Consider the following 16,260-nt stretch of genomic DNA (forward strand, 5'->3'; position numbering starts at 1 on the left):
TAAAGTTTTTTGGGTTTTTTTTGAATGCGCAGAGGCTTATGGGAGTGTACGGTCGTCCAATGAGCGTTCAGTTGAACAAGAGCCGGGAGTAATGTGTGTTGGTAGTGCAAACCGAAAGGCGCCAGTAAATGAAGTCTAAATTACCTAAATAACTAGCTACACTTGGATCACATTAACGAATCTTCTCACGTCGTAGAAAACTGCGAGGTATGTAATAAACCACTAGTTTCTATGGTTGGAATGCTGTAACGTTAGTTCGTTCGTCTCTCGGCCTACTACGGTTCCATAGGGCAACTTTGTCTTTAGCACACTCCAGCGTGTACTTAACCGCTACACGTTATTAGCTTCATATATCGACAGCTTGCCAGTTCAGAACCGAATATGGGTAATGAACAGAAAGGCCAGTTAATACTGAAGAATGGGTTTAATGTTCTTTTTTGTCAGTGCTCTATAAAACTCATTGCTTTCACCAGATTGTTACAGCCACATTCGAATGTTCAGTTAACACTTATTACATATTTGTGAAAAACGCCTTAACTAACTAGTTTTGGAATTCTAAAATCTTCCATGAGTTAACATAGCAATGAACCCATTCCTCCGTGTGTCTAAAGATTGGCAGCAGTGTTTAGTTCTTGAAGACTTCAGTTTTGCGGTTTGGCTTGTTAGCTAATGTTTATTTATTTTAACGTTAGCTAACTAAGTTATACACGACTGTCATTGAAACTTAAAAAATACTTCAGTTAGAATTCATGTCGCCCAATTAATATATGTAATGCTTTAAGTTGACAGTGGCTTACATTGGTTAGCTTAGCTACCATGTTGCACCCAATGCTATTCATTTATCGCCTTAATTTGGTGTATTGGTTGCTAAACAAACTATTTTGTCTAGCCAGGTTATTATTGGTTGCCGATAACTGCAGATGCAGTTCGTTTTTGAAGGAAGCGACTTACCGATATCGCTATTTAATTCCGGCACCGTTTCACTGATGTGACACACAGCGTGTTTCGCCCTCAGTCAGGTGCACGCGATGGACGCGGAGGGGTTCGGAGAGCTTCTGCAGCAGGCGGAGCAGCTCGCGGCGGAGACCGAGGCAATCTCTGAGCTGCCTCATGTGGAAAGAAACCTACAGGAGATCCAGCAAGCTGGCGAGAGGCTGCGCTCCCGCACCCTCACCCGAACGTCACAGGACACTGCTGATGTCAAAGCGTGAGTACCGGCATATGATGTATGGTATAAGGTTGCAACCAGACTTGGTAGTCATATCCCCACTGTTATTTTGCAATCCGTTATTATGAGATTCGGTGCCAGTGCTCCAACACCCCTTCTGATGGATGAAGACGAGGGACTGATTTTACATGCAGAACCTTTGTCAGTGCTAAGCGGTTGGTGCATTTCTAAGGTCAGGTCAGCCAGATCAAGTCAAAAGCTTCAGCGAGTTTGTGCCTGGGGTAGTACTGCTGGCCCATTTGCTTGTCCACTGAGAGGCGTCTCAGAGGTGCCAATGTCACTAAGTCAGTCTCGGTGGAAATGGTGTCTTAAGTTGTGCAAGTGGATCAGGATACACGCGTTTGCTAAATGTAAATATTTAAGCCTGAAGCTCCGCTCCGCTTCGCCTCAACTAGCCCAAAGAGCAACAAGTGCAGGGACAAGAAGCCTTGACCGAAGTCAAGAAGTGCCAAAGTCCAGAAGTGGCCGGGAAAAAAAGCACTGGCATGCACTCACCTACCCGGCATTAAAATACCTGTGGAAATGTAGCTTGTGAGCCAATCAGAGACCAGGAGTGTGCAATAACAGGATCCTGTTTGCTTTGGGTCCCTTTTCAAGCACACTGTAAAACGGTCGGTATCCTGATGGATAGCGCAGCTAACCAGAACAAGTGCAAGCCAAGGGTTTCCAGCCCTGGTCCTGGAAGAATCCCCCTTGTAGGCTGGATTTCTTCTGACCTTAATTAGAATTTCTGAAGTACAATGTTTTGCTCATAATTGTTTTTAATTAAGGCATTTTTATTTGAGGTACTATTTACTCTGTGCCACATTATGTCTGACACACATATAGAATGAATATTTAATATTAACTTGCGTGCTTTGAGTCAGTAAGATCAGTTCTCAGACAAATTATGCTTAGATTTTCTGTAATGTGCTGTGGCAAATGGCTCCTTTTGAACGATGCTCCATTTTGTATTGCTCAATTGATAGCCCTACAGTCGGTGAACTCATTAATACTGAGCATGTAGGCACCTGGTCATAATCCACACAAACTTAAGAGGCTATGAGGCTAAGAAAATGTTTTTAATTAAGAGATTCACTGGAACAAAAGCAGAAATCATGGGTTCTCCAGGACTAGGGTTGGGAATGGAAACCCTAGGCTGTGTCCAAAATTGCATACTAGTTTACTATTTAGTGTGTCCAAAACCTTAGTTGCCTGAAATAGTGTGTTATAACTGCCCGGATATCACTCTACATTTGGTGGAATACAGCGTGCAAACACTGGACACTACACTGATACGAGTATCCCAGGGTGCATTGCGCTTGGACATGACTCAAACAGTCAGGAGGGTAGTGTTCAAACCAAAAGTTAAAATCAATGTGCGTTTGAAATATTATTTTCATTAGTTTGTCGCCTTTCACAATGGAGCTGTTGCAAAGCACAGAGCAGTGCTTTTGTGTTTGGTTTATGTATTTGGTATAATTGCTATAATGCTTTCAAGTAACCTGTCCGGACCTCAAGTAACAGGTTGGAAAGTGAAAACACTTGCAGTCCCTCGTCTTGCTAGCCTCATCTGGCTTTGTTGCTCATGTGACAAAGGAGGACGCTCTCATTTTCTCTTTTGTTTTAAGTTGCGCTGACAACGTGTGCCAATACGATATAACTACATATTAAATTATTAAATAAAAGTACACTCACTGAGCACTTTATTAGGAACACATGTGCACCTACTTTTTCATGCAATTATCTAATCAGCCAATTGTGTGGCAGAAGTGCAGTGCATACAATCATATAGATACGAGTCAGGAGCTTCAGTTAATATTCACATCAAGCATCAGAATTGGGAAGAAATGTGATCTAAGTGACTTTGACCGTGGAATGATTGTTGGTGGCAGATAGGGTGGTTTGAGTATCTCAGACACTACTGATTACATTACATTACGTTATTGGCATTTGGCAGACACTCTTATCCAGAGCGACGTACAACAAAGTGCATACTCATAACCAGGGATAAGTGCGCTGATCCCTGTAAGTACTGATCTCCTGTGATTTTCATGCACAACAATCTCTAGAGTTTGCAGTGAATGGCGCGAAAAGCAAAAAAACATCCAGTGAGCAGCAGTTCTGTGGCAGAAATGTCTTGCGAATGAGAGAGGTTTGAGGAGAAGGGCCAGACTGGTCAAAGGTGACAGTAACGCAAATAACCACACATTACAACAGTGGTATGTAGAAGTGCATCTCTGAACACACAGCACGTCAAACCTCTCAGTGGATAGGCTAAGGCAGAAGACTTGAGTCTAAAAATGACGTTGAACAAATACCTAACAAAGTGCTCCCTGAGTATATCTATAAATATGTAAATAAATACTTAGGCATTTTTATTTCCAAAATAAAGTAGAAGTCATTCGGGAACGTGTCATTATGAAATGAAAAATGCTGAAGTGCATGTTATTATGAAGTCAGAATGATTTATTTGTATAATTATTAGTCTCATTTTGGCATGTTTAGTTCTCCATAAATGACAGCATTTGCTTGAATATAATGTATTGAATTGTATACAGGCCAGCCTTCATAAGAAATCAAATAATTTCCACTGTGAAGTTAAGTCTTCCCTACATGTGAAAAACATGTCTTTGGTGGGCTTGTACCCACTCCCTCAAAGCTTTTGGTGCTTTGGTGCTTTCTGAGTATGCTGTGCTAACTTGGCCGTTGACAGACATCAGAGGCCTGTTTGGTGGGCTTCATCCCAACATCCTGTCCTATAAGTGTGGAGGAGACTGATGGATGGAAGGTGCTGCCAGTCACTTCAACATGTCACCGGTCTAGCCAACCGGCAGACGTGCGTTATGATGGAAGATCTGCCATTTTGGATCGATGCTTTTCCGCAGTGGTGCCGCAACAGTCGATAGCGCTTATATAATCCCCCCGTGGCCGGGAATGCAAGACGCTGACGGTGCGAAATTAAAGTTGTTAGTCCGAGTGGCGTGACCGTGGGCAGCTCCGGTCCCGGGGAAGGCCGCGCCCTCGGCGGCTTGTAGCGTCCCTGGCGCCGCGGCCCGCTTGCGGTCTGACGCGCCCTTTCTCAGACGCCGCTTGGGGCCGCCGTCGTTCTCGCAGGCCTGGACGAGGGTCGCTTTCCCCGTCGCTCGCTGCTCGGCTCGATGTCACCTCCCGCGGGCCCGCCTGCGTTCGTCACATTCTGCTGATCTCCCGTTCCAGCCGCGGGTTTTTGCTGAATAAACATTCAGCGAAACCCCGACACGCCGTACTTCAAACTGTGGAAATGTGTGCCAAAACTGCCAAAAAGCTCTCAAAACTTTAAATGAGATGGAGGAAATCGCTGGAAGATAAAGGCCAGTTGGCTCGCCCCCGGTTGTCAGTGTATTTGGCATCTGCAGAGTAGAGCCTTATCAGACACTGCAGCCTTGTGCTACACACTGACTTAATAAAATCCCAAAACAAGGTCAATTTTCCTCATTTCACACAGTCAGCAAGCGGGGAAGGTAAGGATAAGAAACCGGTTTGCAGGTCCATACGGTTCTCTGAAGTTGCAGAATGCTATCCAAGGCATTGCAACATGCTAATCACCTATCTAATTGTCACTGTATCAGCATGCATGCATTTAAATGAAATAAGGGACAAATTGAAGTAAAATAGATATTCAGTCCTGTGTGAACAGACTGGCAGGTTGGAAATAAATGTTTATTGCTCAAGCATTGTGGCTACTGATGCACGATGCCTTCTACACAAGCTCATAAATGCTAATAAAAAAGTATACAGACTTTGTCTTGTCTTGCAAACTGTAGCAAGTAGTTTTATCCCACAAATATCACACTTGTAATGTAAAAAAGCTCATTCCTTTTCTCGGTTTTCACACTCCTAAGTGTGAAATGGGTGCTATCATCCCAGCCCTGCATCACTGCCCAGGTGATATTTAAAATGTGATAATCATATGACCTCACCAAGCCTTATTACTAAAACCACACTCCCGCACATGATGAAAACCTTACCGAACTAAATTTAGGATGGGCTTCATTTTGGTTTTTTTGGTAATCTTTTCACAGTATTTTCACAATATTGGTTGGAAGCACTGTAGATGGTTTTGGTGGTGTGTCATGTGTTCTGCTGGATTTGCTAAAGATCTCCTGTCTCTTGAGTTCAGTCTAATTTCTGTCCCATTTTGTTCGAGGTCTGACCTGCGTCTCACGAGTTCTCAAACTTGTCTCATGCGTTCTCCCCTCCATCTGGGGCAGCGAAGTGGTGCACTGGTTGGCACTATTTCCTCACAAAAAGAGTTCTGGCTGGCCAGATCAGATCCTCTATGTGGAGTTTGCATGTTCTCCCTGAATTCACAGGGGTTTTCCAGTCCACCGACATGTAGGCTCCCGGTTAAATAAAGAAGAAATAAAATGAACACGTCTCTGCTTGTGCGCTTTCCCCTGTCACTCTCTGATTTCTCCGCTGTTTATCTGCATGATTGACAGGTCCATCCTGTTGGGCTCCAGAGGCCTGGACATCTTCCACATCTCCCAGCGTCTGGAGAGCCTGAGTGCGGCCACCACCTTCGAGCCTCTTGAGCCGGTCAAGGACACGGACATTCAGGTACACCGCCCGCGTCCGCACCACGTGCGAGCGAAGCTCCACGTCACTCTCCCGGTACCCACAGCGCACCGAGTGCATGAGTCAGCTGGTTGTCAGAGTGAACATGACCCACAGGGCATGCGGATGTTGGGGTTTGTTTGTGAGAGCTGGTCTCTGTGTACCACATCCACCCCTGCAGCCAGAGGCGCTGCTGACTGGGGTAGACTGTTCTTTGTGTGAAGTTTACCGGGTCGTACACTTGACCGCTTGGACCTCATGCCTTTCACGTGGTCACATCACGTCCTTGTAATCCACACCCGCGGGCGAAATCTCAAGAGCAGCAAAAAACAAAACAAAAAAAAACAGCGGATCACATCCGAATGCTCGTACATTTTCTAAGAACAAACTGTCCATTTTGTGTAGCTGGATATTGTACTGGGGTAATTCAGGTTAGCTGTCTTGCTCAAGGGTTCAGCAGTAGTGCCATGCCTGGGAATCGAACCTGGGAGATGCAAGCCTAGTTTCCTATCCGCTGCACTACACCACTGCCCAGCTTTGTGGTGAACACCGGATCAGACCAAAAGGCTTTGCACTTTGACTGCATTATTTCAGTGATGTATCATGATCGTATTGAATTGAAGTGCGCTGAACAGAATGATTTACCCCGCCCATACTTCTGTATCACACCATGAATTAAATTAATGTAATTATTTCCCTTTAATCCTCTCTCCACGAGTAGTGGAGTCACCTCTGATGCATCCAGTGCAATCCGTAGTCTTCATTTTGAGGTTCAATGTCATTAGTGGAAACATTCGGTCTGCACTGCCCAGCATCACTTCAAGAAATAGGTCCTTAACTGGGCTACTACTCAAAAATAGTCTCAGGGTGTCCTCAGAGATGCCTGTGAAATAGTGGCAGCTGTCCTCAGAGATGCCTGTAAAACGCTCCCATGCAGAGGCAAATATGAGAAACCCTTGGTCAAGTTTGTCCTGCAGAAGTCTACATCAGGGTAATGTGGTTACTCTTCATCTTTTCACTGGCAGTGGGTGCTTTCATTTACTGGTCACTTTCGTACCTCTACCCCATTGGCATTTTCTAGTTTAAGGGAATTATGTGTTGTTTTCTTTCCCCCCCTGTGTTGAGGAAGCTCCTCAACACAGTCGTAATTCCTGTTGTACGTGCAGATAGTAAAAATAAGAGCCCTGATTTGCTGGATATTCATGCTCCTGTGTGATTTGTGTGTATATTTGTGCTTATGTTTCACAGTCATATGAAAGAAAGACAGTGCTGCGTGTATTAGCTTTGTCTCCTCTGCCCAGTGCATTGTCTGCGATGTCACAGGTGTGGTGTGGGGGTGTGAGCACTAGGGACCTGACATCTCACGAAACACGTATGAAAGGGGAGGGGGTCACTTCACACGCATGCTGGTCCCCGATCATCAACAAACCCCATCCGGTTAATGTGGCTACTCTCTTTCAAATGACCATTTCATAGTAGATCTTCATGGCAGTTAATTCTGGACTTCTTAGTTTTTTTTTTTATTGTGGACATTTTGTCACAATAATGACCCCCAGGTCAACGCTGCCTTTGTGTTTATATGGGTCTTTTAAGACCTCAGCTTGTAATTTTCTTATTTCATCATTTTTTTATTCAGTGACTCACTGCGTGTGTTACTTTACTTTACGCACCTCCGTTGCTGAGGATCCTGAGTAATGAGGTGCTGAGAAACTCGGTCATCACAAAGCCTCCTCTACCTTTCCGCTAAAACCGGGGGCAACCGCAGGAGTGAAGCTGCGTAGTTTATAGAGCTGTCAGAACTACAGTGAAGTCCGCAAGACTAGATACTGAAAGATTTCTTATTGAAGCTTTTTATAGATACAGTAGTCCCCTGAAATTGGGGGACTGTTGTGTTTATGAAAAGGAATGCAATTCCTTCATGAATCGCCCGATGTGGGTGTATGTGCATACCCTCAAACTAAAGGTGACAGTCTGCACTTTAACCTCATATTCCTTGTTTCATTCCAAATCCAATGTGCTGGAGTACAGAGCTAAAAGAACAGAAATTGACCCACTGTCCAGGTAATTATGGACTGCACTGTAAAACTAAGGTAATTGGTTGGAACAAAAACCAGCATGCAGACTCGCCCCCCAGGACCGGGGTTGTGCTAAGGTTTAAGGTTTGAGCCCACAGTCAGGGGTCCGTGTTTTATATTTAGATTTACATTACAATCATGTTTCCATAGCAACTTTGAGTCTAAGAGATGGTAACCACTTCCATGTGCAGCATTAAATACAATGCAAGCTAACTATGGCAACCTAGATGCACTATAGAAATACAAATACTGAAAATGCCATAATGCAAATCAAATGCATAATGATACATTGAAGTACTGTTGGCTTACTGATGACATCCATATAAAGACACAAAGCGTTCTATATTACTTTGATATAATATACAGGGCAGTAATATACACTGGGCATTTTATTAGGTATTTATTTTAGGTATTTATTAAGTCTTATTTTTTTGACTTACTAGCCTTCTGTTGCTGTAGCCTATCCACTTATAGGTTTGAAGCGACATGGCTCAGGCAGTAAGAGCAGTCGTCTGGCAGTCGGAGGGTTGCCTGTTCGATCCCCCGCCTGGGCTGTGTCGAAGTGTCCCTGAGCAAGACACCTAGCCCCTAATCCCTAAATGCTCCTGACGAGCTGGTCGGTGCCTTGCACGGCTGCCAATCGCCGTCGGTGTGAGAGTGTGTGTATGAATGGGTGAATGAGAAGCATCAATTGTGCATTTATATAGCGCCTTTTATTGGATAAAGGTGCTATATAAATGCCAACCATTTACCATTTGATGCGTTGCGTGTTCAGAGATGTTCTTCCGCATACGACTGTTGTAATGCGTGGTTATTTGCATCACTGTCACCTTCCGGTCAGCTTTGACCAGTCTGGCCCATCTCCTCTGATCTCTCTCATTAACAATGCTTTTTTTTCCCACAGAACTGCTGCTCACTGGATGTTTTTTGTTTTTCCGCACTATTCCCTGCAAACTCTACAGACTGTTGTATGTGACAATCCCAAGGTCACTTAGATCACATTTCTTCCCCATTGTGACATTTGGTCTGAAAAACAGCTGAGCCTTTTGACCATGTCCGCATGGTCGTTACTGCCACACGATTGGCTGATTAAATATTTGCATTAACAAGTTGGTGTACCGGTGTACCTAATAAAGTGCTCAGTGAGTGTACACTGTAAACAGGGTTGGGGGTGGGAATAGGAGGATGTAGGGGGATCATCTGTATTTTGGGGTTGGGGTTTTGGGGACATATCTGTGTCCATCAGCTCTCCCTGTTCCTCAAGCCCCGCCCTGAGGCACCATGTCACGGCAGCAAGGGATGAGTGAGAATAAACGCACAATTAACACAGGGGAGCCACATTCCTTATGTCCCCTGAGAGAGTGGAGAGAGAGTGGGACTGGGAGTGGGAGAAAAAGGAAGACAGAGAGAGAGTGAAAGACGGTGAGAGAGAGAGATGGTGAGAGAGAAAGAGACAGCTAGAGGGGGTGGAGAGGGAGTGAGAGCACGAGCATGGGGGAGACAGGAGAGAGATGAAGGGAGAAAGGCAGAGATGGAGTGAGGGAGGAAGATGGATAAAGAGGGAGGGAGTGAGTCGCTGGCGTTTCTTTGTCTGTGCGTCTAAACCGGGGCGGGGGGGCGAAGGGGGGGGGGTGGTAAAGGAGTTAATGCCCACAGCTGCTGCCAGGCCTCATTCACGGAAACTGCAAGCGTGCCTGCCGAACCCCTCACCAGAGTCCCCCCCCCACATTTACATTTTACATTTACATTTACATTTACAGAGTCCCCCCCCCCCACCAGAGTCCCCGCCCCCCAACCAGAGTCCCCCCCCCCCCAACCAGAGTCCCCCCCACCAACCAGAGTCCCCCCCACCAACCAGAGTCCCCCCCACCAACCAGAGTCCCCCCCACCAACCAGAGTCCCCCCCACCAGAGTCCCCCCCACCAGAGTCCCCCCCCACCAACCAGAGTCCCCCCCCCCAACCAGAGTCCCCCCCCACCAGAGTCCCCCCCCCCCCCACCAGAGTCCCCCCCCAACCAGAGTCCCCCAGACAGGGAGATGGAGAGGGAGATGAAGATGGAGAGGGAGAGGGAGAGGGAGAGGGAGAGAGGGGGCTGCATAGTAGAAGCTGTCACTGCCCCCGCTCTGCTGTCAGTCACAGGCACAGTGCAGGGTCTGTCTCGTCAGACTGAGTTTGATTGACAGCGTCTGTAGGGGTTCCGCCGGGACAGTTAAAATGTCGCCGGTGAACACGGCACCACCCACGCGCCATCGTTAACGCAGACGGGAAATCACACGCCCAACTTACACACCAGTCGCCCCTCAGAATCATCTTTTATTGGGGGTTTTCTTTATTTATATGTAATAATGAATTTTCTTTCTTTTTTGACATTTTGAATGCTTGTTGTACATGCACAGACGAGGGGGGAATAAGAGCCCAGATTTGCAGGCCAGAGGTGACGACAGGGCAGAGGTGACGACAGGGCGAGGGGTGAGGTCAGGGCGAGGGGTGAGGTCAGGGGGAGGGGCCGCAGGTGACCCGGGAACAAAACGCATGCAAATTCACTCCTTTTCCGGGGCTTTCCGTGATATCCGTCACGTTTGACTGCTCTCCGACGCCGCAGGCTAAGCGCTAGCCCTCTGACCCCGCTGGCCCTGGGCCTGCCCGCGGATGTGGAGGAGGCTGCCAGGGACCAGTGGGGCGGATGGGGGAGGGGAGTTACTGGAAGTGCGCTGAGAGCTTGCTTTACTGGACACTCTTAAATGCTCTCAGCAGTGGTCACTGCATTCTCTTCTGACCCTGTGGAGAGTCAGCTGCACTCTGTGTGTGCGTGTGTGCGTGTGTGCGTGTGTGCGTGTGTGCGCGTGTGCGCGTGTGTGTGTTCACCATGACCATAAGGGGAGTGGGGCAGTTACCATGGTGACCCACCTTGGATCTATCTTCCAACAGAGAACAGTATTTTCAATATTCTTAAAGCATTCCTGGACATCCAAATGTATTTCTATAGTAGCATTGCAGGTAGGCTAGCTGGTTACACCTATGTATTTTGGGCATATCTGTGACCTGGAGCCTATTTGTTTTGGGGGGTGTATGGGGTGTTGGGGTTAAGCCTTTAGGTTAATTATTTTGGGATCTACTCAAATCAGCCTGGCAGCAGCAGTTCAGTTTAGATTTTTGGGGAGAAATAGACATGCTGTAGGTCCCCTGTAGGTCCCCTGTAATCTCCCCTTTATAAGCACCTTGTGCTAATGCGTAATCATTTCGCATGATATACATGTCTGTGTGCGTGTACTGCATGCGTGTGTGCGTGTGCGTGCTCGTGCGTGTGTGCACGTGTGTGTGTGCGTGTACTGCGTGCCTGTGTGTGCGTGTGTTTGTGTGTGGGTGTACTGTACGCCTGTATGCATGGGTGTGTGTGTGTGTGCGCGCACCTGTGTGTGTGTATACTGCGTGCCTGCATGCATGCGTGTGTGTCTGTAGGCGCGTGTGTTAGTGTGAATGTGTGTGCATGTGCGTGTGCCTGCGTGAGTGTGTGCGTACCGCGTGCCTGCATGTGTGTGAGTGTGCATGTGCGTGCGCCTGTATGCATGCGTGTGTGTGAGCGTGAATGTGTCTGCATGTGCGCACGTCTGCGTGTGTGTGTGTGTGTGTGTGTGCGTGTGCGTGCGTGTACCGTGCGCCTGCATGTATGTGTGTGTGTGAATGAGTGTGTGTGTGTGCGTGTGCGCGCGCCTGCATGCGTGTGTTCTGGCTCCAAAAAGGCGTCGGGACTGCTCCCTCTGTGCCTGTGTGTCCTTACTGGGCCTCGGAACCAGCCAATCAGAGCGGAGCTGCCCTGCCCCCACCGGCACTTTCCCTCCATTCTGGTTCTTGTGAAATAAGAAAATGCCTCCATTATAAAACCACACAGCCTGCAGTCAGGGAGGCTTCAGCAGGTGTGTTTTCCCATGCGCTTCATACGTGAACGCGTGGACATATGCGCGTCTAATGCATTAATAAACGTTAGTGCCGAACAGCCCTCTGCATCATCTCCACCCTTTTCACCACACGTCTGGCGGAGGCGTGCGGTGTTCGTGTGAAGCGTATGTGCCTCCCTTTGTTCTGCGCTGAAACGCGGGTCGTGTGCGACGGCGACCGAACGCACCAGCCCGCCAGACCAGAGCCACGCGGCCGCGAGACCGGACACAAAGGAGGCGTCAAAACCCCCGCACACGCGTGACCGCGGCCGCGCGCACACGCCTCGCACGAGGGATTCCTGCTCGCGTGTGCCACGGGGAGGCTTTCCGACGCCAGCTGTACTGCGAGGAGGAGGGAGGGAGGGAGAGAGGGAGAGAGGGAGAGAGGGAGGGAGAGAGGGAGGGAGGGAGGGAGAGAGGGAGGGAGGGAGGGAGGGATGAAGGGAGCGAGGGAGAGCGATAAGTGCGGTAAGATGGCGGAAGCGAAGCGGCGCGGCTGAGGTGCTCTGTCTTCCTTCTCTCCTTCCCTCCCCCATCTCTTGCTTTCTCTCCGTCTCTCACTCTCTCCCTCAGTATCTTTCCCTCTCTATTCCTCTCTTCTTTCTCCCTCCCTCTTATTCCTCTTCCGACTGTTTCTCCCCCCCCCTTCTCTCTCTCTCTCTCGCTCTCTCTCTCTCTCACACACAGTAGTTCCGGAAGCATCCGGCATGCGCTGGCGTCTGCGTGTGTGTCTGCGTTGGCTGCGCAGACCCCGCTGGCCCGTGCAGCCGCAGCCCTGCGCTCATTAACTAAACATGACCCTTAAAAGGATTATTAGCCCAATTTCAGGACAGGATGTCGGAAGCCATCAGGGGAGAGGGAAAAATCCATTATCATAATTGCATTGCACAAGGATCTGCGGGGTGGGGGTGGGGTGGAGGAAAGCAGAGGAAATACTTTTTTTTAGAAGAGAAGAAATGAGTGGAGCCTGTAAGATGATAGAAGGAGGATGACAAGATTCTGTGTGGAGCGGGGGGGGGGTTGGTGGAGAGAGAGAACGCTACACAGTTGAATAATCCCTTCCTTTTCCCTGAATCCTCCCCTTTTCCCGAGTCTGAGGAGTAACATGGTACAGTCCGCCTCCCAACAATAAAAGGACCCACGGTAACCCCTCGTGTGGCACAGACCTTGCTGGGCTCTGACCAGTGGGCCGCCATGCGCAGGCCTTGGTCTTGGGGGGTTGTTAGGGTTGGGGGGGCACGGGCGGGGGACGCCAGCGCCCAACCTGGCTACCCCGAGTCCGGGGTTAGGCCCCCGATGGGCTAGAACCGGCCCGAACCGGCCTCCTTCTCGGTCTGCCGAAGCCTCCGAGAGCGCAAGACACGGCCACGTCGGGGAGTACGGAAACTTAGTGTGGCAACTCCCGTCCTCCGCTCCTCTCTCCTCCTCTGGTCCCTCTCCGCTCCCCTCTCCTCCGGTCTCTGGTCTCTCTCCTCTCTCTCGCTCTCCCCTCGCAGGGAGAGCTCCAGGCACTGGGTGAGTATCTGCTCTCCTCTCTCCGTCTTTTGTCTGCTTCTGTCTGCCTCTCTCTTTCTCTCTCATCCGTTCTCTCTCTCTCACCCTTCCCTCTCACCGTCTCCATTTCTTTTCTGCCGATGCCGGGTGTCAGCCAGTTTGTGGAACAGACGACAACCATAACGATAATGGTGATGGTGATGATGATGATGATGGTGATGATGATGGCGATGGCAGTGGAGTTGATTGTGATGTTGGCGGTGGTGATTGATGCTTATCGTAGATGGTCGACCCCTGGAAGACAGGGGGGGAAGGGTGGGGTTTCCCCCCCTCATTCACGGTCGTTGCTCATAAATAAATGGAGGGGAAATAGTCTTGACAGTTATACCAGAGCCCCCCCCCCCCTTTCCCATCTCCCCACACCCCCACCCCCACCCCGCAAGATTACTCCCAAGGCAAGTCCATACGGAGCTATAGAATGTTGCTGTAGGATTCTACAACTGTGGACCTGAACAGTCTGGTCTTTGATTGGCTGGATGGTTTCAGAATGTGCTGGGTTCTATGGGTATTGTAGTGTTTTAATGTCTTTGTTTCTCTGTGTTTTACCGTGTTGAACTGTTTCATTTCGGTCTTGAAATAGCATTTAGGGAAAGAGCATTCAGGGACAAGGACATTTTGTGACTACTGAAGAGCTGTCAAAAAACATTTATAAACGGTCTCTAACCATTTGTATTTCACTGGGAAAATGGTCATGCGTGTCATATGTTGCCATGTTCGGTTATGCGTGTGCGTGTTTCTTATGTTCTGGCACAGTTCAGTTGCAGTGACGCTGGTATAGGCACACACACATGTGTGCGTTTCAGCGTGTGCTGCCTTCACTATTATGTTCCGTCGTATGAAAACCGAGAGAAACATTTACACAAAATCGTTTTCATCTTGTTCGTTTCGCCAAGTGGCGTAAGACGCGGCGAGAACAGTGGGGTTCTCCGATCCTTCCAGAACATCGGTTGGGCTGGCGTTGGGTCATTTCCTCCCGCTACACGCAAACAATTATTGGCAGTGGCGAAATGAGGTGGGCGTGTTTTTAGTGATTATAACCTGCCAATTTGCTTAGACGTGAACAAAATGATCGCAATTCCTTCGGAAATCAGTTCGTTCGTTCATTCCGGCTTTTTATCCGTGTTTTCCAGTGATCGGTGAGTTCGTGTGTGACGTTTTCGTTCTGTCCGTCTCCACCGCGTGTTCCTTGAAGCGTTCAAGGGGTAAGACCTTCCACCAAATGTGAGATGCTGGCACCATGAGTTTAAAGCAGCCATTGAATGGTTTGCTGGCATTCGGGCTAAGAAGTGATTCCATTTTCCAGCTCCTGGGGCACAAACTGGGTTGAACCAGTTTTTTTTCAGCCAAGTCGACCTCTAGGGGGCGCTCCGGAAGGCGAAACGCCCATGACTGAGCAATAATGAAGAAGAGAGGCGACGATCACGATTCCGGAAACCTCTTCCGATAGGGAGCGAGAACAGATTATATACAGGGTTCAGAGGGATCTTGATCCATAAGCACTTTTGAGCCATACAGTTGCTGTGTCGGCAGTTTAAACTGCCAACCGCCCACGGTCTTACGCACCCCCCCCCCAACCCCGAACGGCTCTTCATCCCAGCCCCCACCCAGACTCCTGTTCTCCGTCTATCTCGAGCTGGCAGGTGGGGGGGAGGGAATCGCCGGTGACAGATGTCAATCAATGTCGGGCGTCCGGCTAGCCGGCTTATCTCCCGGTAATGTGATGTAATTAGTGGGGGGGTGGGGGGTGCGGGAAGCCGGCCGGTGTCAGAGATGGGCGTAGGCCGCTCTTCCGTAGGCTCTGTGCTGATTAATGAGCGTGTTCGACGTGGCTCGTCTGCTCAGACGAGGTTTGAACACCTTGTCCGTTTTCGCGAGGTGAGGCGGGGGTGCGGGGGGAGGAAATGTGCCGTGCGTCTTTTGTTCTCGCCCGCGTTCCTCCTGCCGACGGGTTTGACTGGTCTGGTTTTCGGTGGCTCAGCATATCGAGGTGGGGTGGTTTCACATTCGGGGGGGTGGGGGAGGGGGGGGGAGAGCGACAGGCCCTGAAGTAACCTCTGTAATAGTGGCCTGAAGTATTAGCTTCCCCCCACCCAAAACTCCCCCACCCATCGCTTTCACTCATACAGCAAGACACAAAGAGCACGCACACACGTGTACATACGCTCACACCCTTACAGTGCGCACACACACTCATACATACGCTCACACCCTTACAGTGCGCACACACACGCATACATGCACACACACGCATACAGTGCGCACACACGTGTACATACGCTCACACCCTTACAGTGCGCACACACACGCATACATGCACACACACACATACAGTGCGCACACACGTGTACATACGCTCACGCCCTTACAGTGCGCACACACACTCATACATGCACACACACCCATAAAGTGCGCACACACACGCATACATTTGCACACACATCCATACAGTGCACAAACACGCATACAGTGCGTAGACACGCGCATACATGCGCACACACCCGTACAGTGCACACGCACACGCACGGTGTGTGTTTTCTGTTCCTTTCTCTCTGTGGGTTTGCTGTGTCAGTGCGTGCCTGGGTTTGGAGGCAGACGTTGTCCTTTTCGCCTGTGTGAGACTGGTTTCTCCCTCCCTGTCAGCCTGTGGGGGGGGGTTCAGCTCTGTGCTGCGTGTCTTTAATTAGCTGCAACATGTTCACCGCGTGGGCTAAGTGGGCAACACGGCTGCAGTTCGTCTGTCGTCGAGGAAAAGGTGCCCGACTTTTTTTTATATTTTAGTATTATTCATGCGTGTGTATGTGTGCGTACGCATGTGTTTTTTTGGTTGGGGTATGGCAGTACAGTATTTTTGTGCTTATTTCAGTGTGCCGGTTGTGGTGTGTTTGTAGC

General features: G+C 49.1%; 2 protein-coding genes across 4 annotated transcripts in view; one reads left to right on the plus strand and one right to left on the minus strand.

The window, feature by feature from the left end:
* bbs2 (Bardet-Biedl syndrome 2) overlaps positions 1-1,079 on the minus strand; it is a 28,808-nt gene extending 27,729 nt beyond the window's left edge. Inside the window, exon 1 of the mRNA XM_061245862.1 lies at positions 952-1,079. The gene's annotated coding sequence lies outside the window, so the exon portion shown is untranslated. The remainder of the gene's footprint in view (positions 1-951) is intronic.
* nup93 (nucleoporin 93) overlaps positions 53-16,260 on the plus strand; it is a 35,758-nt gene continuing 19,550 nt past the window's right edge. For 2 of the 3 annotated variants that reach the window (XM_061245856.1, XM_061245858.1), the window contains exons 1-3: positions 53-207; positions 1,016-1,207; positions 5,692-5,809. In XM_061245856.1, coding sequence (XP_061101840.1) covers positions 1,029-1,207; positions 5,692-5,809 — 297 coding nt within the window. In that variant the 5' untranslated portion in view covers positions 53-207; positions 1,016-1,028. Of the gene's footprint in view, positions 208-249; positions 386-1,015; positions 1,208-5,691; positions 5,810-16,260 lie in introns of those variants that run through there. The other variant, XM_061245857.1, reaches the window with a different exon arrangement.

This window comes from Conger conger, chromosome 6, assembly GCF_963514075.1.
Source record: "Conger conger chromosome 6, fConCon1.1, whole genome shotgun sequence".
NCBI classification, from domain to species: domain Eukaryota; kingdom Metazoa; phylum Chordata; class Actinopteri; order Anguilliformes; family Congridae; genus Conger; species Conger conger.